General features: G+C 36.7%; 1 protein-coding gene across 1 annotated transcript; it reads right to left on the bottom strand.

The window, feature by feature from the left end:
• Positions 1-3,759: 3,759 nt before the first annotated feature.
• LOC144443638 (sodium-dependent multivitamin transporter-like) lies at positions 3,760-24,278 on the bottom strand. Its single transcript, XM_078133180.1, has 15 exons — positions 24,151-24,278; positions 20,259-20,478; positions 19,703-19,820; positions 18,977-19,044; positions 13,523-13,677; positions 12,318-12,452; positions 11,463-11,548; positions 11,173-11,226; positions 10,249-10,316; positions 9,634-9,722; positions 8,192-8,334; positions 7,720-7,873; positions 5,084-5,189; positions 4,520-4,659; positions 3,760-3,913 (listed from the first exon to the last, which is right to left on the bottom strand). Exons 1-15 carry the CDS (start codon positions 24,276-24,278, stop codon positions 3,760-3,762), a joined length of 1,818 nt encoding a protein of 605 aa, XP_077989306.1.
• Positions 24,279-25,750: the final 1,472 nt, after the last annotated feature.

The raw sequence follows: 25,750 nt of genomic DNA, 5'->3' as shown, positions 1-25,750 counted from the left end.
ATTACTTCAATAACCGGAGTTCGTTAATATGAATGTTTCAAAGAGTAAAATGTCATTTTGGTAAACATTCGTATATATTTTGTGTTTTTCGTTCCTGTGAGGTCGAGGAGACAGATCAGAATCACCATGATAGCTTTTCGTAGTCGTATGGCTAGACGTAACCAAGAACGTCGACGGAGTTCTGCATGCGGAGCAGACATGGTACCCTTAGAAAGGCGCCGTTCATCACTGTTCACTTCAAGTTCTAGTGCCCACGATTTGAGTTCACCGCCTATATCAGCACCGCCCTTAACGTACGCCGAGACCTGTCTTCGTCGGCATTCCTCAACATCAAGTACACCTGAAAAAAACCCCTTCAATGCAGAATCTGCGTTCGTCTTTCCTTCTTCTGCTAGGTCAAATAAAAGGAAATCTTTTTCACCAAAAAATGACGATGACTTTAGTCAAGTTGCTACATCGAGTTTTACTGCCATTTCATTTGTTGTCATTTTGATTTCGATTACAATTGTATGTGTAATTTTAATTTCTTACCTTTTTCAACGATGAAAAGTTTACTCATCACAATTTAACTGCGAGTTTTAAGTATGTTGGTGACAAGTTTAGTTTTCACTTGATCATTACGAAAGATCGATAGATTCACTTACAAACGATAAACGATTCCTACATTTGATAAAACACACACACACACACACACACACACACACACACACACACACACACGTACATATAGTCAAAGCACACAAAACAGACGCCACCATTTAGAAAACATGCATTGTTAGCAAAGTAAGTTTTTCGATTTAATTCAACTTTCTATTTACAAGAGGCTAAGATGAATTCTTTATAATAGCCATGTGATTCAAAATTTGTATACATATAAAGTGCAAATTTAGTCAGAGGATTTCCAGTAGTGATAATATACTTTTATAAGTGTATCTTCAAAGGTCACAAGACCTAAAGAAGTACACAACATAAAATATACAATTCAGAAAAGATAATGGAAGCACTACATGTATAAAACTTAGGTTCTCATTTTGAAACCACAATAAATGAAACAAGCATGCGCACGATAAGTTTAGTTCCTTTTGTGACATCTTGTGACATAAATGTATCATATTTGGGGTTTTCATAATTACATTGTGAGGAATCCCCTTCTCATCACAACGATGACAACTTTCCAGAAAATGACACCCGTTTTCTACAGAAGAGACATCATGTAATAAACTAAACAGTTATAACATTGTAAGTATTGTGGATTCGGGAAACTTTAATTTGCGTAAAGAGAAAACTCACGTGGTCTCACAATTAATATTGATTTGTCAATCTGAGAGGGAATCTCTAAAGACAGTTTGATATGAGGTTAAGGGTATACATAGTCTTTAAGATTGTTTTCAATTTTCTGTTGCTCATCCACCATCAAACTAGTTTTGGATATAACATGTATATGCATATATTCATGATGTGCTATTTTCACTGTCAAGCAGTCACGAAATCTTACCGTACTATCGAGATAATGTAATTTTTGACAAATTATTAAAATGAGTTTATGCATGTGTTTTTATTCGGTTGGTTTCAGAATACTGAGGTAACGATTAAACTGACCCATTGATGTATGCTTTCAATGGCATTGAATAGCGCCCGCTTGCGTTGTATTGTTGTTAGGACAGTACGTCGATGATAGAAAGCTAATTATGTTTAATAGCACGCCGCCATTATCTTTTTACGTCAACTGTTTTTCCAACATGTCTGTCTCCCACACTGAAATCAACTTCGAAGCAATTGGAAGATGCATCCACATTAAGACGTTGACACAGTTTTAGAAGAAAAGGGGGAATGGACAACAGTGAAATCGAAACCCTTGTTTATCCAAGATGAATGGATTAATGCCATTTAGATGTAATTTATTCCCTTATCATATTAAAGGTAATTGACATGTAATCCTACAACTGTTTTGTACATACAATTTCGGACAGAGTCTCTAAATTACGTTCGGAAAACCCTTCGAAATTCTATTATGTACATAATATTCCTTACAATGAAATCTAATAGTCTTTGGATGGAGTTTTGACATGTTACATCATCTTTACAAATAAACGGAACGAATATCTTAAAGCTATAACGTAACAAGATAATTTGACGAGGGTCCAAATTTTGACTTAATCGACCGTTCTGTTGAGAGTGTCAAAGATGAAACATGCTTGACCACGACATAGACCTTCTGGGCAGCATAATACACACTGAATGCTGTAATATCCATCAAGAATCCATCAAAACAGTTGATAAACTAGGTGTACAAGTACACTGCATATTTGATCTTTTAATTAACATTATGCTTGAATATGCTCAAGATCGAATTTTCGTTGCCATGGTAACACTAAAACAAACATAGACTATATTAGAGTGACGTGGTAATCTCTAGCTCTGTTGTATACAACTTTGTATCCATCTACCTTACTATTCAGATGATGTCAGTGTATATAGTATTACTAATACTATAGATCTATTTTTGAGTGGCTTCGAACTGTTTCAGTCAATATTTGTTTTTTTTGCATCTGTAGGGAAATGGGATATGATTTGCAATAGATTACATATATCTACTTTATTATTGTGTTGCCCAAAAATGCGAAAAAATGGTTTGTTTACAGTATTACAATGGCCAATGCGAAGTGCGAACTTTACACATTAATATAAGGATCCAGGTTCGATTCGTGGTGTACATCATAGCGCCCTCAGTCGATTGAAACCATCGAATTCTGAATCAACTGTTTATATCATGTTACCAGTACATACCTTATAGGACACTTTACCACACAAAAAAACACTGAAAAGCTAAAAAAAAACATTAAGTTTAGAAGGTTTTTTTTATTAAAGGCGAATGAACAAAATGAGCTTCCGACTCTAACAAACGCTATGGAAAATCTTCTTTTGAATCGTTGTATGAAAATCAAACACACAGATTTACACTCAGTATAAACAACAAAATCATGTACAAAGTAACCTACATACGTGATAATTAATGTTCATGTCAATGTCCATCATGTTAATATGAAATGCGCGTTGGAATATATTGTTTAAACTTGTGCTAATACCTGCTTCAACAAAGCCCCAGCCCATTCTCAATTAAAATCAAGACAAACTTAGGATTCACTATATAATTGTCACATGATATCAAATTTAAAACATGGCTTGGAGTTTGGAGCGATTTTAAGAACTTATGATTATCGATATCAGTAAAATTCGTCCCTGAGACACATCCTTCCTAAATATTGTGTCATCATAATTTGATGATCAGACAAGTATTTTTTCTAGACCATCGACTTAGTGATGAACTTATTATCGTAGAAGTGCTTACCCGATACAGGGATAAAAACATCAACTACAAGTTTCTGACACTAACATATATACTCTGATGGTATTTGGGAATATGTGTATTGTATACCCTATGTTTTATAATATTTCCTTCAAACCTTACCAAGCAATACTACACCTGACAGGAAAATATATCAACATGAAATATTTGCGACCATTCGTATAAAATGGTAACGCTGCTGTTGGAAATATACTTACGCCTATTCAGATGCCGTATGTGGAGGTTAAAATTTAAAGTAACTACTCAATGATCTTCCCTATAGTTTATACGTTACAGATCTAAACGAGACAATCTTTCCAAAGACCACAATGATGACATAAACATCCTGGTCAGAAGGTAAAGCCAGACTTGATCTTGGAACACAGTTTACATCATATGAGGAAGTGTTATCTTTATACGTTAGTCTCTCGATCAAGTTTCACATATCGATTTGTTACAAGAGTTGGCGTTTCTTGCATTGTTGACATGTTCCATTTTTCTTCATTGGGTTCAGTCAAACGAACACGTTCAGGAGACTTCTGTTCTTCATGTGGTGGATGTTTGGGTCTGTGGAGAAAAGTTATCGTTTGAGTTTACCGAGTGGATTCGGAGTGGATTCGTATAGTGCGAGAAATGCTTCGATTCCATAACGAACAGACCTAACACAGTACAGCGGGACTGTCTGTCGGAGCCCTTCAACAAATCTGAAACCTTACTCATGAAGAAATTTAGGCCATGTTTGTCAAAATGTTCCCATCAATTGAAGTGGGGGGGGGGGGGCAAACAAAGCAATGTTGTTCGTCACTGCATTATTGAAAGAAAGGATGTACTACAGCACAATACATTGTTACTACTATTGTAGGACTTTATTATTTACACCTTTTACCACAGCATATATCTGTCTGTCTGATTAAGACTCAGAACATTGTTTGACCATAGGGACACATAGTATTTCTTAGATTGTTGTTTTCCCTGTCTACAGGCTAAACATAACTTTTTGACTTGAATATATTTCTCCTACCTGTATCTCAAAATAATATCTAAAAAGGTATAGATTGTGTTGATACATTTGTAGTAGCAGGGTTTGTGTGATATTTTCATTTAGGAAAATAACATAATACGTGTCCGTTGACTGATTCTGAGTAGACTTTGAAATTCGTTGATTTTCCCCACCTTAAGAAGGATAACAGCAGCTTTGGATCGACCTTTTTCTTTCTCTCTGACGGCACTATACATCGTCGAATTTCACTGACCACAATACCAAATATGACTGTCACTGTCCAATTCATAAAAGAATACCAAACGAAAGATATCTGCAGGAAAGATATTTACATTCTTCACGAATCAGAAATATTGAGTATAATGTCGTGCTGTACGTACAATGAAAAGATATGTTATGCAAGTGTTATATGGAGTTGAACATTAACTGCTGTGGTTCGAACAATCTTGAACTCACTGTAATATAAACACATCCAATAAATTATTGTCGAAAGGATAGTATCCTTAAAGTTAAAGTTATGCCACGATCAACCTTCAACCTCAATTAGTTGTGTTTTCAAATTCCTAGTTATTCAAATTCCACATGGTCTGCCTTGGCAAACAAAATACCGAGCACGTATATATCTATATCCAATAATATATTTGTATCATGGCATGTTGGCCCAACAAGTAACCAAATATATCAACCATATGGTTTAACTTCTAAAATGCATGTAATAGAACCATAGTGTCCAATACCTTGTAAAATGGCAAAACTGGAATCATAGCCTTCATTGACAAGACGTTTCCCAGGGAGACCCACATGCCCCAACTAGTTCCTACGATAACTGCAATAAAAGCACCCCTGGAAAATACAAAAGATAGAGTCGATTAGCTATATCACATTCCAATGCAGAATACATTATGGGCAATTTGACACTCATGTATACAGGATAACATTTCTGTAAATATTAAATGATATGTTTTTTAAAAAGAAATATAGATATAAAGGTACAAAAAACCAACTTCTTTTCCTTCAGTAATTTTACTCAGTTTAGAAGTTTAGTTGTGCCTATTTTACTAAAGTACACGAAGCACACACGAACTATCTTCGTGATGGTATTGACGGTGCTGATCAGAGATCCCTTTTCAATGTAATCAACGATATCATAGGTGGTAAAAAAGTTAATACTGAATTTCTTCCCGACTTGGATATCTGTAATTTACCTGACACATTTGTTAACTTTTTCTGTTCTAAGATTGCAAAACCTAGAGAAAGTTTACCAGTAGCAACACTTTCCGACACATATAATGTTAATTTATGCTGCTCTTTTGACGCTTTCACACTCGTCGCGATAGATTATGTGTCAAAACTCATTAACACATTGCCTCCAAAGTCTTGTCTACTTGACCCATTTCCAACCACACTTTTAAAGAAGTGCAGCGTACAGATTGCACCTGTTATTTGTCAAATTATCAACAGCTCTCTGATCTCAGGCGAATTTCCGTCGTCCTGTAAATCAGCTATACTTCGACCGTTACTAAAGAAAGCAAACTTAGACAAAACATCCTTAAGAATTACCGCCCGGTGTCTAATCTTCCTTTTCTTTCCAAGCTTATAGAACGCACTGTTTCAGTTCAATTGAATTCATATTTATCTGACAACAGTTTATTCGCGAAATACCAGTCAGCTTATCGAGCGGGTTATAGCACTGAAACTAAGAGTCCAAAATGATATATTAGGCTCCCTTGATAAACGTAAAGATGTAATATTGATTTTGCTTGATCTTTCTGCTGCCTTTGACACGATTGAACATGACATTTTATTACACAGATTGCGTAATAGATATGGCATCAAGGGCTCAGCCTTGGAGTGGTTTCGTTCCTATTTGATTGGTCGATTCCAATCTGTGAGTGTTGGAGCAGTCGTGTCACCGGCAAAGGCACGGTCTTTCGATTGTGGTGTCCCCCAAGGCTCCGTCCTCGGACCTGTTTTGTTCACGCTTTACACAGCCCCCTTGGATATCATAATCCGTCATGGTTTAAATTGTGTCATGTATGCGGACGATTCCGAACTGTATCTCACGTGTGAGGGTGACCGGGTTCCGACTTCAGTGATTGAGTCATGCACTAGTGAAGTTAGACAGTGGATGCGTGATAATATGCTCTGTTTTAACGACGGTAAAACAGAAATTGTGCATTTTTTTTCTAAATTTGGTGGTGCAGGTCCGGTACCTCGGTGTGAGATACGGATTGGCGATGTCGATATACAACCATTTAATGTTGTTCGCAATGTTGGTGTTTCCATGGATTCGGTGGCTACTATGTCTGATCATGTTATTAATATTTGTAAAGCTGCCTCTCATGCTCTGTGGAAAATTGGCAAATTCGCATTCTTCTTGATCAAAGTTGTACTGAAAAACTAGTTCACGCTTTTATTACATCACGTTTAGATTATTGCAACAGTTTATTATATGGTCTCCCACTTCAACAAATTCGTAAGCTCCAAATTATTCAGAATTCAGCAGCAAGACTTGTCGTTAGAAGGAAAAAAGTTGAGCATATTACCCCAGTTCTTCATTCATTACACTGGCTACCTATTCAGAAGCGCATTGAATTCAAAGTACTCTGTATTGTTTTTAAAGTTCTTAATGGGTGTGGGCCTTCATATCTAGGCGATTTATTAATGATTAGATCCACCCGTCGTTCCCGTCGGTCGCAATCCGGTGGAGTGGTGAATTTGCATCAACCGATAGGGAACACTGCATACTATGGTGATCGGGCCTTCTCTATTTGCGGCCCACGCCTTTGGAATGCCCTGCCATCATGTCTTTGTTCTTCTCATACTTTGAACAGTTTTAAATCTGCCTTGAAATGTCATCTTTTTAGATCTCATTATTATTAACTTTTAACTTTTTTACATTTCAGTCTTTTAATTGTCATTCCGTGTCTTTGTATTATTATCCTATTTCATATCATGTTTATACTTGTGTATATGTCCATTTAAAAATAATTTTATACTTTTGTTCAGCGCATTGAGATTGTTTTTATGTAATGCGCTCTATAAGAAATAGATATTATTATTATTATTATTATTATTATTATTATTATTATTATTATTATTATTATTATTAGTAGTAGTAGTAGTAGTAGTAGTAGTAGTAGTAGTAGTAGTAATTGCATTATATTATGTATTGGTGTTCTCGTCAAAGAATGTATGTTCGTCTATACTATTTGAGTGTTTGATTTGTGTGTATATATATATATATATATATATATATATATATATATATATATATATATATATATATATATATATATATATATATATATATATATATATATATATATATATATATATATGATAAAAAAGCATGGATAGTTAGAAAACTTACCATGTATTTGCCCTTGGATAGCACATGCCCAGAGTGAACGTACCAAGAATCGGAGATGCAAATGAACTAAATATCACAGAAGAAATTTTGATGAATGTTCCTAAGTAGGGTATACCGAAAGCCAGAACAGTGGAGACGATACCAAATAAGAAAGCTGTAAGGGGTATAAAGACACAAATATATGGACATTACAGGCATCTAAAAATACACTGACTTGAGAGAAGCGAATTAACTTTGTGTGCGTTACTGATTTATCATGTTGGGATATCAAGAGTACTACCGACTATGGAAAGACAGCTTTCAGCTTTCTAAGGGTCACAAACTATAACTATTGTTGTTTTATGTGGCAGATTACACAAGTAGGTGTTAGTGGTGTTTTGTCCTAAATCAAGATATTGTAAATACTGGAAATTTGTGAATGTAACGTCATCTTTAAGCTGAGCACTGACTCGCTGCAGTCGTATAGACGTACTTAGTCCTTTCGTTATGGTGGTATCTCTGAAGTCATTTTGTGTCATCGGCTGGTCAGTCCGGATAGATCGCCATCGTCGCCATGGTAATATCATATCCCTCAATATCACTGCAACTATCCCATTAAGGCCTGAGGAAATTGAGCTAGGTGTAAAAAGAGTGTGTTATATATTATTATATTAAAATGTCCAGATATAAAATTAACAGTGTGACGAGAGTTTGTTCAAAGATGATTTTTAAAAACAGTGCATTGCTTACACTTTTGGAAATCGGGAAAAACATGATGTCGTTTTTGAGTAGTGATGTCAGATATTGAATCTTAACCCCTTAAGCTTGAAAAAGTTTAGTAAAAGATATGAAAATTATGGGTTTTTTTCATTAGAAATGTAATATTTATATTTCATTTGCTATATTTATAGTTTGGTACCTCTCCCAAACCCCTTTCTGCTGTAGGAAAAGTGATATTTGAAAGGAAAACCGCACTCTTTACATTTCCCGGATATTACCATGAGGATAAGCACATCATTTTTTTTGGGAAAAGCAATTCTATTTTCACTCTTCTGATTGTCATTTTCGGGAATATGTGATATGATGGAGACGTAATACAAAAGTGAAACAGATGGTCGCCAAGTTTGTTTTTGGAATAACGAATAAATGGTATGAAAATCTATGTCCTGCTCAATTTCTTTACTCTACCAATCACATCGTGTGGGGGCGCCATACTACTTTGAGACTGCTAACTTGAGTCTATGCTCAAATGATCATCAACAATCCATCGTAGATGACATACTTCCCGCTGATTGGGAACTGTTGATACCTTTTTGGATTGTAACACTGGCTTTGAACATGAAAAATTCATAACAAAATGGCCGTCTAGCAGCCACATTGGATTGTACTACAAAATAAATTAACATGTATAGTATGCCACAGTGTGTTGTCCTTGCACTAAGTTTGACAGAAATGGGTCCAGTCATGTCCAAGTAATGATTCTGGACATGAAAAAATCAATTTAAAAATGGCTGCCCGGTGGCCATATTGGATCGTATCACAACATAAATTGACATGCATATGTATGCAATAGAACGTCCTTATACCAACTGTTACGGAGTTTGAGAGAAATCGGTCCAGTAATTTCCAAGAAATGGGTCCGGACGCAAGACCGGACACCCGCACAGACAGACGGACGCACGGACGGACGGAGCCCAATCTATAAGTCCCCCCGGACTTCGTCCAGTGCAGTGGGGACTAATAATCTCTGCTCCAGTTGTTCCAGTTCTATTTGTACACCATAACACTAGTCTTTTTGCATCATTAATGGAGAAGTTGTTGCAGAATTTCATACGTGTTTTTAAAAAAAGGTTTTCTTGTTTTTTAAATAGCAAAACATAAATTGTGAATGTAAATATTTGAATTATAGTGACCTTGATTATGATAAAGCCCTACCTCAATGCACCAGCAAACAAACATGAAACAAACAATCCTTGCAGTCCTGGGATGTGGCCTAATCTTGAACTCACGAAGAAGATAAGTATCTGTAAATTGATAGAACGGGAACCATGTCACCTCGTTTCCATGAAGAGTTGGCGCGAAGATAAATAAGTGACCGGCGAGAGAAAGATATTGTATTGATATATCATAAACACTTTTGACATTTATTCATTTAATTTGTCAGTGAAGTATTGTAAAAAAAATGTACTTACATATAAAATTAATGTGAGTCGATGATACAAAAAAGCAGTCAGTAAGCCTAATAATTTTCATAGTGGCTTTCCAGACGGAATTCAAAATGAGGGTGGGGGTTGGTGGGGGTGTTAAGGCGAATAAATGTAGCTAATTTGAAATATTTATACCATAGTCTCTTTAAGCGTTTGTTCACGTGTTAGTATTCTTTTTAGTACGTCTATATATTTGTGTTATCCTTGGCCACAGTAATCATTAATATATGTTTAGTCTTTCCAGGCAAATATTTCTTGTTACCCGTCTTTGCTTGTGACTTACTAAATCAGAGTATGTTTTGCAAAATAAAACCAAACAATTGTATGAGATGAAGATTTGTACCTGGTCTGGGGTACGGTAATTTGGCACGTAGTTTGGTTCCTCCCAGTCTTGTGGAGGAGCTGTTATATCTGCAAATAATTGAATGATTTCGAGGTAATATAATTGTTCGCTTCATTAAACACTATTCTCTACTTCTAAAGATTCAATAAACACCGGTAATAAATTCAATCGGAAAGAGCATAAACCACTCTCAGTAAATATCAAAAAATCTCAATGTTAAATAAAATTATAGTTGAACACGTTCCAATAAAACTATGGGATTTGTACCTTGGTCATTAAATACATCACAACAATTAACTTCTAACGTCATTGCTATGAGGTGCTCGAAATCGCACTCATTGTGTCTAATTTTCATAAATTGTTCTTGATCATGTATATATATTTTTTTATTGAGTCGGTAAATACTCGTGCATATCATCATGGTGTTATCTATCGACTCGTAGTGACAATGCCCCATAGGTAACTCTTATTTTCGTCGGCTGAATGAAGAGAATATTGGGGAATACTTTCTAAATACTTTACTGCATCAAAAAACTAATATTTCATATAACATTTCGATTGTCCCTTGCATATAAACATAGATAAATTGTAATGTAACAAATCTTCATAAATAAATTTATGAAAAGATATCACAACCTATGAAAACTTTACTACCGATAAATGACCAACAATCTTGATGAAGATGGAGGGACAGTTGGTGGGGAGATAAATGGTTGGGAGGGGGTTAGTGGAGGGGTTGATGAGGGAGGAGGGATTAGGGGTGATGAGGACGATACTGTTGAAGATGATTAAGGCGTTGATATTGTTTTTGTTGTTGATGTTACAGCTGTTGTTTGTGTTGTCAACTTATGCCAACACATGGATAATTATAAAGGAAACCAAATACAAGCCGAAAGGAAACTTGAAATGTATTCCCGTACTTACTGTCTAGCGGAGAAAAGGTACTGTTGATTGATGGCCAAAGTGGAGTTAAGTCATCTACAGAAAAGACATTATACTGTATAAACAATGGAGTCTTTGAAAAGACAAGTATCTACGCAGAATTTCATATGAACGCAAAACGGTTGAAACAATGAAGAAATAAAAACAGAAAAGACATTCAAGAAAGGTGTGTTCAATTGATACATATTCTCTAAAAGGAGAACAGACAGCTCTTCTGGTCTTATCTATCAATCAGGTACATTAATATAGTACAAACTATTAAACATGCTTACTGTCATAGAAGGCAAACAGAGCAAGCCCAGTTACAAACAGGAGAGAAAACATCACCATTTTGAAAGGTATCGTCAATAACACGGTCCTTTAGAACGATGGGTAGAAACGTTTAGAAATTACAATATATTATCTCAAAGTTAACCTTAAAGCGTGAAAGTGGTGTCGAAGTATAAATTTAAATGTACAGTAAATTATAGTCGGTTATCATACAATAGACGCTCTCTGTGATAATACTAAGAGATACCAATATACCAATGCTACAGAGCTGGGTTATCTTATGAAAAAATATTACGTTCACAAAGGATGTACACAAGTGTGGCACATGTTTACCCTGTGTAGTCGCTAATTACATGATGCTTCAATCTTATAAAGTGTTTGCGAGACATAGATAGCCAAGAAGTCCACCAGTCATGTTAATATGATAAATGGAGGGGGGGGGGGGGGGGGAGTCATCATGTTTTAATTAAGTGATGCGGGGATCAGCCTGTTTACAGAGAGGGTAACCTTTCGTCTGCCCTATGGAAAAATCCACCGAACCCCAACCCCCAACCCCACGGCCGGGGAAACTGACCCTGGCCGGTTCTTTAGTGTTGTATTACCGGTTGCATTTACCACAGACACTTGTGACTCATGATATATATATCAGAAGACTATTGATAATCTTTACGTATTATGGTGGATAATATGCGAAAGAGATATAATAACATCAGTTTCTATGATGAAATTCAACAAGCGCCAATACATCCGTATTATTTTCATTCCCTTTGTAATATTATCAGTTATAAGCATAAATTTTATCGATATATTAACTCGCTACGAAACAAATCACGTGTCTCGAGTTTCTGTATAGTTACCCTTTGGCTTGGCCTACAGATTTTGCAGCCATTATTCGTTGGACCGAACCTTGGTTAACCATCGATCCCATTGCATGAAACGTCGAACTTAATACACCCCAGAACGTCAGGCGAATGGTTGGGTCTGGACTAAACCTATGTGTTGAACACAAAGAAAAAAGTCTTAGTGGGATTGTTGAATTGGGGGTGAGTCACATTTTGCAACGACTCAAATCTTTGTATAATTTGATTTGTAATTTCGTCATACCATCCCAGCCACCACTTGTATTGTAAGTATAAGAAACAGTCCAGCGATTAAAATTTAAAGTGGGCGGACCCGAGTTAAATTTTTAATCCACGGACTGTTTTATATTTCAGTGTTAATCAACTTGGGTGGATGTTAATATCAGTAATTCTGAATATCAATTCATCAGTTGCTGACGACAACACACTGATTCAAATACACACAAGTGTCTAACTAGCTAGTTATGGTGACATCTGATTTATGCCCGAGATGAGTCCCAGCCAAGCCAAACTCAATACCATGAAGGGATTGCAATAATGTGATTTTTACTGGCTATAGCTGTATTGATTACATTTAAATAAATAAATAAATAAATCGATCATTTCATACAGTGCCTGCACACCAGTTCACTTATTATTAACTGTTATGGTAGAGGTGTAATAAACCAATGCCATTAACACTATCAGTGAGGTGGCAGCGGTGGGATAGAGTCCTTGCAAATGGAGTGGTTGTCATCATCAAATATCAATGTATGAATATCTTGGAAATGGACCAATGACATTGAAGGCGTAACTACTTGTATTATACCAGGCACGAGTCAAGTTGAACAAAAATATGGAATATAAGTCACTGGTTCTGCTGTGTTCGAAATATGAATCAAAACATTCAAAATTGTTATTACTTTCCCGATTTGTCTTTGATATTAATTGCACTGGTATAATTGTTATTCTACATTATTTTTCTTCAGTCAGCCGGAAAAAAAACTCATGACCTAAGGGTTGTCACTACTCGTCTAGCGACTCGCAGATACAAAGCCCCCTTAGGTTAATCATATTTTCCTTGGCTGAATGAAGAAAAATATTGGGAAAAAATATATATAAGTTTCAACAAAATAACTGTTGGTGCGAAGTTTGCTAGTGATATATGTATGTGAATAACTAATTGTACTCACTCATATTAGTGGGGAAAATGTTAAACTTACACGAAAAAATCGAGCCTTCCATGGTGATTGTTGTATTCAAACACCGTATTTAAACCACCGGCCTGGTTGGTAGCCATTACCATGACAACAAGAACCGAACTCAACATAACGATGCATTGAAAGACATCAGTCCAGATGACAGCTTTCATTCCACCCTATACGGCATGACATGAACAGCAATACAGTTTATTAACCTGAATTACAAAACGTCTCTTCAGAGGCATTGCACATGGGTCATCATATATGTCTCTAATCTTCACACAGAGACACACATACATACATACACACATACATACATACATACATACACAAACACACACACACACACACACACACTGTATGTATGTATGTATGTATGTATGTATGTATGTATGTATGTATGTATGTATGTATGTATGTATGTATGAAACATTGCTTTCAGGGTAAGCCTCTCGGTAACTTTAAACTTATTGATGATGGGATTGTAAATCATACTCTTTTAAGTTCCAGTACCGTAGCCTGCGGGGGGGGGGGCATGGGGTAGCTGCCCCCCCTAGATTTCTAGGACAAAATGCAACTTTTCGAATACATAGCGATTTTATTAAAATCGCTATTTACGTGACGATTCCTAGCACGCACGCTTTCAATTGATGGTTCATTTAAGTCAAAAGTGACTGTACTTACACTGACTCCTCACTAATATGTCTTTCTACTGTACGCTGGCTTAACTTTGAATAAAAATGTGTCCAGTTAAAAAATTGTAACTTTTTTCAGTGTAGCGAATTACAAATTCTTTGTGTCCAGCAGTCTATTTTGGTAGAAAATCGCCTCAGTGCGCTTGGGATGCCTTGGTCCACAGAAATACGAAATACATCCCAACTCTAGAAAAACAACCTGGAGAAAACTGTAAACCAGGTACATAGTTTAAGGTCCACTCTTAGAAGATCTACTTTCAATTGTGTTCGACGTTCGACGGTTAAAATGCTATTTGATATAATTATCTCATTGCACTGACACTAGCGTTATTCCGCAATTCATTTTGAAGCGACAATTTGCTATGGAAAGAATGGACCTGAATTTGTAAACAGAGTTGTACCTTCGACATCAAAATCCAACCTTCAATTTTCATATAATGATAATGACAAGGAGAATCCACTGAGTTCACCTTGGATTCCGACATAAAGTAGGGCTATGAAAGCTTTTGGAATGGCAGAAAAAATAGGGTTATTTTGTGTTACTTATTTGAGAAAGCATCATCCAATTTCTTTTTTTTTTGACTTTGAATGTGCCATCTCTTCGGCAGCTACTTTCAAAAGATACGACATTATATATGATATGTAATTGCGTACGCTAAAATGGATATAATGTAAATTGCATGCATATTTATGTAAATTAGCCACCTTTCCAAATTTTATATGCATGATTGCACCAAAACAAAGTTCTGCCCCCTGGAAAATTGGTCAGGCTACGACCCTGTACATACATACATACATACATACATACATACATACATACATGCATACATACATGCATACATATATACATATTACATACATACATACACACACACATACATACATACATAGATACATACATACATACATACATACATACATACATACATACATACATTTGTATGAGAGTCAGTTCTAAAAATATGTAATTAATGTTTAACAAAGTGCAAATCAATAATTATCTGTTTAGGGAACGAGCAGAAATTACGGCATGGGGTGGGGTCTGAGGAAAAAAGCCATTTAATATGAATTTTCGTAGCCCCCCCCCCCCCCCTCCCTCGAAGGCTACGTAACATACACATATTTCTTTATGTACACTTATACGGTACCCTCGCGTTCTGGAGTGTACAATCGTATGGTACATTACATTAAAACATTAAACCATGGCAATCGACTTTAACGTCTATACATAAAATAAGGACATTAGGGACCGGTCAGTTTCTTGGGCCGGGGGGGGGTGGATTGGTAGGGGAGGTCACCCTGTTTTTGAAATTGGCGGGGGGGGGGGGTTGTCATGCTGTTTTCAAAATTGTGGATGGGGGGGGGGTCATTGTGTTTTGGATTGTGATGGAAGAAAAAAATCCTTTTCTACAATGGCATATAGCCTTGTCTGAAATGTGGTACATGTAAATATTTGTTCTTCTCCCTGTTTCTTACATGAATTCTTTAATATTACTTATTAGTTGAAACATAACTTTACGTATACATATACAATTACCTAGCTACCACACCAGTTACAGAACACGCTATGTAAATGCTTGGCTGTTTCACAATCAGTGCTTCACTTATATTGCACTTTGGGGCAAAAGTGAACCTGAAGGATTCGTAATGGTAATTTTCTTAGATAGTTTATAAAAGAAGTTAATCTAAAATAATCTACTCGTCACTATGAGCTTGTCAGAAGGGATTAATACACTTTCTATTTTGGACACTACATGTTATTGACACTACAAATCACCACATCTCATCAGATTCCAGTTTCTATTATACACTAGGTATGTCCACCTAAAGTTCTCTAACATACCGGTGACTTTACTATGCATGCAATATTAATGCCCCTATACCAATGTTACGGGCCCATTTTTATGTGACATGGGAAACTCATTTAAAACGTACATTTACGTTAGCTTTTCGAAGCTTGGAAATATTACCTCAAAGGCTATGAATAACCTAAATATTGCCTTAATAGAAGCAAAAAACTCCAGATCTGCCAGGGGGGAAACCCCAAGGACTCCCTCACCCCAGAGGTCACTCATACATTCAACCAACAATAATATTCTGTAAGTTATAAAAGAATAGTTTCTGATACTTGATGGTGCTGTCTTGTAAAGCATGGATTAAGTTATTGCTTGAAAGGGTCCGAATAGCCTAAATATTGGCTTTAAGAGTAAAAGTCCTCCAGGTTTTCTAGAGGGAGACCCCTCGGACCCCCCTCCCCGCATGAGGTGGACATATCCCAGTCTCAAGCTCTTCCACCTACCTCTTACTGTCAAGATGCTATCAAACTACATGTATATTTCAAACATATTTCGACCCAATGTAGTTGCTTTTTACATGTTGGTGCTGTCTTGTAAAACTATTTTCTGAAAATATCTGAATAGTCCCAAAATTGACTTTTCAGAGTTAAAAACCTGGGCTTCTAGGGCCCGGGGGAGACCTCCTAGGATCCCCAATAAGATATGTACATATTCCCTTCTCAAGCTTTCCCCCTTCCTTTCACTGTCAAGATGCTGTTAAACTGCTTTTGGAATACATTTACCCTGTGTAGTCAATAATCATAATTAGGATAGTGCTATCCCGGGATCTTATAAAGTATTTGCAAGACAGTCAAGCAGTCCACACTGAGTCATGATCAAAAAGTACCTGTCATGTGAATAAATATTATATATGGGGGTGGGGGTGGTCACCATGTCTTAGCATTAAGTGATAGGGGGGTCAGCCTGTTTTTGGTGTTACAGATGGGGGGGGGGGTCAGTGACTTTTTTATCGGCCCGAATTAAGAATCCACCCCCCCCCGGTGGAAAAAACTGACCAGTCCCTTAGGGAAATAAAATTTCAAACCACACATATTACTGAAGACCATACAGTACGAAAATTGGATACCCCAATTTTACTCTCAATTCATTGTTAATATATGGCTATATTTCTACATTTGTAACATATAAAGAGATTTTTCGAGACACAGACACACACAGAGACAGACAGACAGACAGACAGACAGACAGACTCACACACACACATTCATATAATATTTGGTTATCGACTGCATCATATATGATAGGTAAATGAAGTGAACAATTTTGCAAACGTCCAAGGTAAACAACTGCTTTTGAGTTTGGACTTTGTTCAAAAAGTGTCTGTCTGCCTGTCTGTCTGTCTGTATGTCTGCCTGTCTGTCTGTCTGTCTGTCTGTCTGTCTGTCTGTCTGTCTGTCTGTCTGTCTGTCTGTCTCTCTCTCTCTCTCTCTCTCTCTCTCTCTCTCTCTCTCTCTCTCTTTGTCTCTGTCTCGCTCTCATCATTTTTACAAAGTGAATAATTAAAGGGGGGTCACCTTATTTTCAACAACTGAACGAAATCATGAACCACCCTGCTGTACTTAAATTTCCATACAACAAATGTATGTGCATACAATAAACCATAAACAATTTATGGCTATAAATATACGTTCAAATATCACATAAACTCTTTGTCTCTTGATACATCCCAAGCATATGACACGGAGTCATAACATTGCACCTTTTAAGCACTTCTTAATATTGCAGGCCATGAGTTGCATTGTGTCATCATGTGGTATAAAACTTGCATGTGTAGCTGTACACATAACACATAAGAAATTAAATACCTTGAAATTTACTGGATGGACTGACTCTAAAATCTGTGCCTCCATTGACCGAACATGTTTTAATTGCACACAAACATAGCCAATAGAGACACACTTTCAAATGACTTAATGAATTTGTAGTAACTGACCTCCACTGAGCATGTTTTCCTCAAATTTTCTCACTTTCTACTTGATCTTTTTTATTATTATTTATGTCAATATGACTTGAAATGATTTAAACTTTTGAAACCCTAAAATTAGTGATACTTTTATGATATAATTAAGTTGTGTTTTACTTCTGAATGGTGCTCTAAATGGCCTCCAAATGGTGTTCATTTTTCAAAAAGCTCTTACCGTGGGAGGGTGACACCCCTCCCAACCTCCCCCGCGCTTGTATAGCAGGCGCACACACGCATAGCGTGCACTTCTCCCCATACTTATTCCAGTTCTCTCCCTACTTTGAAACTTACTGAAACCTCTAGGTTTACAATTATATTAACTCCATTTCAAATATTGTACTTTATAATTAGCTGAATTAATCTATAATGGTAATAGTTAACGTTCACTCAATCTAAGAGATATCCTAGAACTTTAAGGTACTAAACCATGAATATTTTGCATGTCAATTAACAGACAATCATACTTCTCATAGGGTTCCTGTCTAAAGAGCTTTATACATGTGAAGCAATGGATTTGAGACACCAATTTACCAGATACACTTAAAATTACTTTAAATGTAAGAAGTAAAATCAACTATGCAGTGTGATGTATTGTGCATTGAGAATCTAGAGTGTCTTTTGCAAGCCAAGAAGAATATTTCTTTCAGATGTCGGGGGGGGGGGGGACAACAGTGTTTTTTTTTATTTGTCAGGGAGGGGGGGGGGGGTTCGGATTTGTTGTGGATGAATCACAGGGGGTCACTGTTTTTAAGTACAACACGAACAAGAAGTCACCGGCCCACCTCCGACCGTAAAAACTGATCGCTCCCTAATTTGGTTCAAATAATGAACAATTTATTTCATGCCCCCCCCCCCTTCAGACCATCAGAATTTTCACGGGCTCCTTTTGCACCCTCAGGTTTCCCTAATTTCTCATCAGGACCCCTCCCCCGCCGTAAATGCTGCTTGTCTCCTCACTCACCAAGGTCGTATAGAAGGTACAAACAGCCCCTGTAATGACGATGGTTATCCAATAGTCTATGCCTTGTACTAGATGGTCATAGTGAAATAGTAGACAAGAGTTAATGAAATAATAACACTTCTGAAGACTACTAATTGACACGTCGCTACTCACATAAATTAGCAGTTTGAATTCCATCACAGTCGACATGCATAATTAGCCATTGTTGTTTTTACCAATCAAAATGACTTGATGTGTTAGGCCTATTTCAATGTGTATATTAAACTGTTCATTTGTCGTTCATTATATCAATGACAGTCAGTCAGTCAGTCAGTCAGTCAGTCAGTCAGTCAGTCTGTCTGTCTGTCTGTCTGTCTGTCTGTCTGTCTGTCTGTCTGTCTGTCTGTCTGTCAACGCCAGACTGTCTACCAACATCATTTACAATTTGTTAAACAGACGTCCTTCTTTCTATCAGAGCCCCAACCCCACCCCACCCCCTAATCCATATCATTATTAAAATTCTATGCTACTACACAATGATGAACTTGTTCCAATTTTATATGATATTGCACTGATGTGAACATGAACTAATCACTAGATTGATGTGAATATGAAACCTGGGTGTGACCACGATTGAGATTCATACAAAGTTGAGGGTTGATGTACATGATGTATCCACTTTATATCACTAATACGAGAAATCTGACAATACTACTTTTAACAGGTCACAAGTACAAGTTTGCCTACCTGCTTGGAAAGCCAATGCTGGTCCAACCAATGTGGTAGCCATATATAGGTTTGTTGTCAACAGGTAAAGACATGATACGGCGATGCGCAGTGAGTGATGAAATCGGAGAGAAACATACTGTAAGGAATTCAAAATCATTAGATAATTTTGTAATCCACAATGTCAATCACAAAGTACATGATCGTGACAAATCAAGACATCTTAATTATATTACCAGATGAGATTGAATATGGTTCAAAGAGTAACTACCGCAAAGTATTTCATAGCTTCCCTTTGAGTCCACTAGAATTTTAACTCCGCCCCCCCCCCCTCGCATCCTCGAACTGTTTTGTGCTACATGTTCTCCTCAACTACGCCTCCCTCCCGCAAATTAAAAAAATGTTATACATGTACCATGATTTCCGTGAAATATATAGAGTTGCTATCGTTTTCATCCAACCAGAAGCTGTTCGGATCCAGTGACAGTTGCCATTTTACGTTCCAATGTAGTATTCCCCCTAGACTCTCTAGTGGTGACGGAAGTAAGAGCAGTCTTACTAATTGAGACTAACTCACCTCGTAAATACTGATTACTTCAAGTCCCCGGATGACAGGTACAAACGTGAACGTCATTATTGTTATCCCAATTATCATGGCCAATAATACCCAACAATATACGACGCCATGTCCAAATGTTTCTGCTGGAAATCCCAAAACAGCGATAGACGACGTAAAGGTAACAAAAAACGACATGGCAAGTGGTAAGCAGCCCATCCTGCGATTAGCAACAAGATACCTGGGAGTGGAATATATGAGAGAGAGAGAGAGAGAGAGAGAGAGAGAGAGAGAGAGAGAGAGAGAGAGAGAGAGAGAGAGAGAGAGAGAGAGAGAGAGAGAGAGAGAGAGAGAGAGAGAGAGAGAGAGAGAGAGAGAGAGAGAGAGAGAGAGAGAGAGAGAGCGAGCGAGCGAGAGCGATTTTATTCTTTATTCTTTATTTATTAGGAATATCCTAAGGGAAACAAGTCCCATTTACTGGTTCCTAAAATACAGGGTACAAATAAACTACACAATACAGTCAGGAAAACTACAAACACAATAAGACAGATAATAACAGAAAAAGATATATACAGAAAAGAACAAGTTGATTAATTGATTAAATTAGTTAAAAATTGCACATCGAATGTCAGCCTTAAACTTATTAATATTACTAAAAACGTCAACATCAGGAGAAGATCGAACTATTTCATACATCTGTTAAGTGGAAAAAATTTAAAAACATTTATTCTACACCGAGGGGGTCTAAAAGTGGGACAAGAGCGCAGAAGTTTTCCTGACACATTTAAAGACAACTTAGATAAGATAACAGGGACGTCATAAAAACCGTTTACACATTTATATAAAAGCTACTCATCAAGGTAGCTTCGACGCTGAATAAAAGTTGGTAATTTGGAAACACTGCACAAAGTATCAAACTGGCTGGAATTGTATTGTGTATGAGTTTTAAAACAAAGATATTGAATTATTATTAACTTAATTATTATTATTAACTTTATTGCCATAAGTATAAAATTATACAATGGAATTCGCTTTGGTTATAAGTAGCTCGGTTAAAACACAAACAGTGTGGATATGAATAACTATTAAAAGTGATAGATTTACGTTGAACACCCTCTAATAAATTTATGTGTGATTTGTGCGAAACATTCCAAGCAACAGAAGCATATTCAAGGCAACTACGGATCAGAGTAAAATATAAAGTTAGTAAAGTTCTTAACTGAGAAAAATTGTGTGTTACGTTTGACAAAAACCTAATAATATAACAGATAATATGACCATAAAAACAAAGGTAATTCCTAAATCCTTAATAATCTTTCCTCGAGTAAGGTTAAAGTCAGAAATACAATAATTAAAAGTAATTGGCTCCTTCTTATTTGCAAAAGAAATCACATAACATTTCTCAAGATTTAAGTCCAACTTCCATGTACTGCACCAAGATGCTATCCTAACTTGGAGCAGTCTAAAATATCATTTACAGAATTAAAAACCTTAGCATCGTCAGCATGATATAAGATGTGACTGCGATGGACGAGATGGGTGATAAAGGAGAAGGTGAAACTGTTCAATCAATCGATCGACCGACCGACCGACCGACCAATCATTTAGTATTATCATATCAGACAGTATATGGTATTACTATCTGATTTTTCAGTGATGACAGTAGGACAGTACATTCGTGTCTATCGCTGAAAATATACGCTACGAGCGATTCTAATTTTGCCAGGTTCACAAACATTGCCCTAGGTGCAAGAAATGCAACCTTAAAGTTTCGACCTAAGGGACCGGTCAGTTTCTCCAGCCCGGGAGGGGGGGGGGTAGGTGGATTCTTAAATCGGGCCGACAAAAAGTCACTGACCCCCTCCCTATCTGTAATACCAAAAACAGGCTAAACCCCCACCCCTATCACTTAATTCTAAAACATGATGACCTCCTCATATATAATATTCACACGACAGGTATTTTTTGATCGTGACTCGGTATGGACTGCTTGACTGTCTTGCAACTACTTTATAAGATCCCGGGTTAGCACTATCATAATTCTAATCATTGACTACACAGGGTAAATATATTCCAAATGTAGTTTAATAACATCTTTAATGTACAGGTAGGGGGAAGAGCTTGAGATGGGAATATGTACTTCTGTTATGGGGGTCCTAGGAGGTCTCCCCCTAGAAGCCCAGGAGGTTTTTTAACTCCGAAAAGTTAATTTTGAGACTATTCAGACATTTTCAGAAAATAATTTCCAAGCATTACAAGACAGCACCAATATGTAAAAAGCAACTAGATAGGGTTGAAATATTTTTGAAATATAGTTTGATAGTATCTTGGCAGTAGGAGGTAGGCGGAAGAGCTTGAGACTAGGATGTGTACACCTTGTGTGTGTGTGGGGGGGGGGGTCCTAGGGGGTCTCCCCCTTAGAAGCCCTGAAGTATTTTTACACTGAAAAGTCAATTTTGAGACTATTCAGACCCTTTCAGACTATAATTTCCAAGCCTTACAAGACAGCACCAACATGTAAAAAGCAACTACATAGGGTTGAAATACTTTTGAAATATACTTTGATACCATCTTGACAGTAAGAGAAAAAGAGCTTGAGACTGGGATATATTCACCTCATGTGGGGTGGGGGGGGGGGGTCCGAGGGGGTCTCCCTCTAGAACGCTGGAGGATTTTTACTCTGAAAGCCAATATTTAGGCTATTCAGACCCTTTCAAGCAATAACTCAATCCATGCTTTACAAGACGGCACCATCAAGTATCAGAAACTATTCTTTAAAACTTACATAGGGTTGAAATATGTTCTTAAAAAGTTAAATGGCATCATTATATACATGTAGTAAAGGTCAGCTCATCTAATGGTAGTATCATTGGTGGGGGAGATTTGGAGATTAAGGCAATTTTAGACTATCTTGGCAAACATTTCACATCTTTAAAAGACAATATCATCTCAAATTAGAATAGGGTGAAAATATTTAAGAAAAGTTTAATACCATTATGACAGTAAAAAGGTTGTTGGTACATCTGATTGTTGGTTGAATGCATGAGTTACCTCTGGGGGTGAGGGAGTCCTTGGGGTTTTCCCCCTGGCAGATCTGGGTTTTTTTCTGCTATTAAGGCAATAATTAGGTTGTTCATAGCCTTTGAGCTAAAATTTCCAAGTTTCGAAAAGCTAACGTAAATGTACGTTTTAAATCAGTTTCCCATATCACATAAAAATGTCCCCTTAACATTGTTATATGGGCATTAATATTGCATGTATAGTAAAGTCAACGGTATGTTAGAGAACTTTAGGTGGTCATACCTAGTGTATAACAGAAACTGGAATCTGATGAGATGTGGTGATTTGTAGTGTCAATAACATGTAGTGTCCAAAATAGAAAGTGTATTAATCCCTTCTGACAAGTTCATAGTGACGAGTAGAACAATTTAGATTAACTTCTTTTATAAACTATCTATGAAGATTACCATTACGAAACCTTCAAGTTCACTTTTGCCCCAAAGTGTAATATAAGGGAAGCACTGATTGTGAAACAGCCAAATATTTACATGACATGTTATGTAACTAGAGTGGTAGCTAGGTAATACATGTATATGTATATGTATAGTTATGTTTGAACTAATAAGTAATATTAAAGAATTCATGTTAAGAAACAGGGACAAGAAAATATATTTACATGATGTACCACATTTCAGACAAGGCTATATGCCATTGTAGAAAAGGATTTTTTTACTTCCATCACAATCGAAAACACAATGATCCCCTTATCCACAATTTTCAAAACAGCATGACCCCCCTACTGCCAATTTCGAAAACAGGGTGACCCCCTACAAATCCACGCCCCCCCCCCCCCAGGCCGAAGAAACTGACCGGCCCCTAAACCCAGGGCTCTATACCACTCAACGCTACTCACGCAGAAGTTGTTTTCTGTCCTCCCTTTGCGATGGCATGATAAACACCGGTAGCAGCTGATACAACCAGTAGACCAATAAATAGAACCCAGTCTGCAACTTTGAACTGGGTAACTTCGTTCGAAGACATGTCTGCCTGTAATTGAACAAGTAACGGATAGACATTGAGGACTAATACCACGGCTCATTTGTGGTGATGACTTGATGATATATTCAAGTTGATTCCCCGTCTCTTATTTTCATGTATACACCCACATTCACACCGTGACTCAAACCAGGTCACATTGATCGGTTGTCAGGGGCAACGTGGTACCATATAGCACAAACAAGCTTAAGTAAAGAACACTTTCATTTCTTTTCCACTATATTTAGATTGGTTTGTTCTACAATAGCGTGGACTGTTTTAAATTCTTTGGCGCAACAATATTTAGGAATAATTATACTTTATCAAATGTTTTGTCTTGTCTTGTCTTGTCTTGTCTTGTCTTGTCTTTCTTCCTTTTCACTTTGTATGTGTATTATTTCGTTGTGTTTTTTTTCTTATCTTTTGCTACAAAGTCAACACAACTTTATCAAATGTTTGTACATGGACAAAGGTCGTACAGGTCCGACCGATTATCAAAAGCGTAAAACGTATCGTATAATATCGTATCAATCGTTGATATTAACATTAGGTCTATCCACGTTGAACTTTGATACTTTCAACTGTTGTTGATACAAAAGTACAAAAAATATGCGTTTCACAACACAACCAAGATACGCCCATGTATAAATAGTGACACGTCTTTATACAAGAGAAACACACTTCACGACCGAAGGCTATATTTAACTTGCTGTAATAAAGATAACATTTTACGACTTTCACAGAGGTTGCCAAAACTACACGATTGCCGGGAGATAGACCTACATGCGATTCACCTGTAATGACAGGAATTTTGATTCTTTGAATTGTCGCTCATCCAGAAAAGGATAGCTCAGTGGAATACCAAGTGTTAGTCCTTCAAGACAACAGGTAGGCTACAATCGACCGTGTATACCTTGCAAAAACTACTCGTTCTACTAGGCTGTGTATAGGTTGTAACTTATGGCTCGCATAATTTAGGATTGCTGTAGAATAACTGCCAAGTTTTTCTGTTCCCAGAATGATATTCAAATAAAGCTGTCTTCAATGTTTCCTGACCGTGTGTTGCGTTTATATCAAGTATAAAACCAGATTTAAACTGAATGCCTCCCGTAAGGGAATCACTAATTATGCAAATAACTCATTAAACTAAAAACTATGCTAAAACTAAGCTATATAAAAGATTTTATAGGACATATCCGCTTTGTTATGGTTAACGTATGTACTAAATTTGTATTGAAATTGAAGTATGCAGTCTTAAGATATAGCCTAATTACCGAAAATCATTGATTATGCAAATTATTCATTAACACTGTAAGGTACATCAACTAACTTTATAGGACATACACAATTTGTTATGGTTAATGTATGTACTGAATTGGATTGAAATTGAAGTATGCAGTCGTAAGATATAGCCTAATTACCAAGAATAATAAATTATGCAAATTATTCATTAACACTGAAAGGTACACCAACAAGCT

Source organism: Glandiceps talaboti, chromosome 12, assembly GCF_964340395.1.
Source record: "Glandiceps talaboti chromosome 12, keGlaTala1.1, whole genome shotgun sequence".
Classification (NCBI taxonomy): Eukaryota; Metazoa; Hemichordata; class Enteropneusta; family Spengelidae; genus Glandiceps; species Glandiceps talaboti.
Note: the sequence above shows the minus strand (reverse complement) of the source record. Positions and strands in the feature narration are given on the sequence as shown.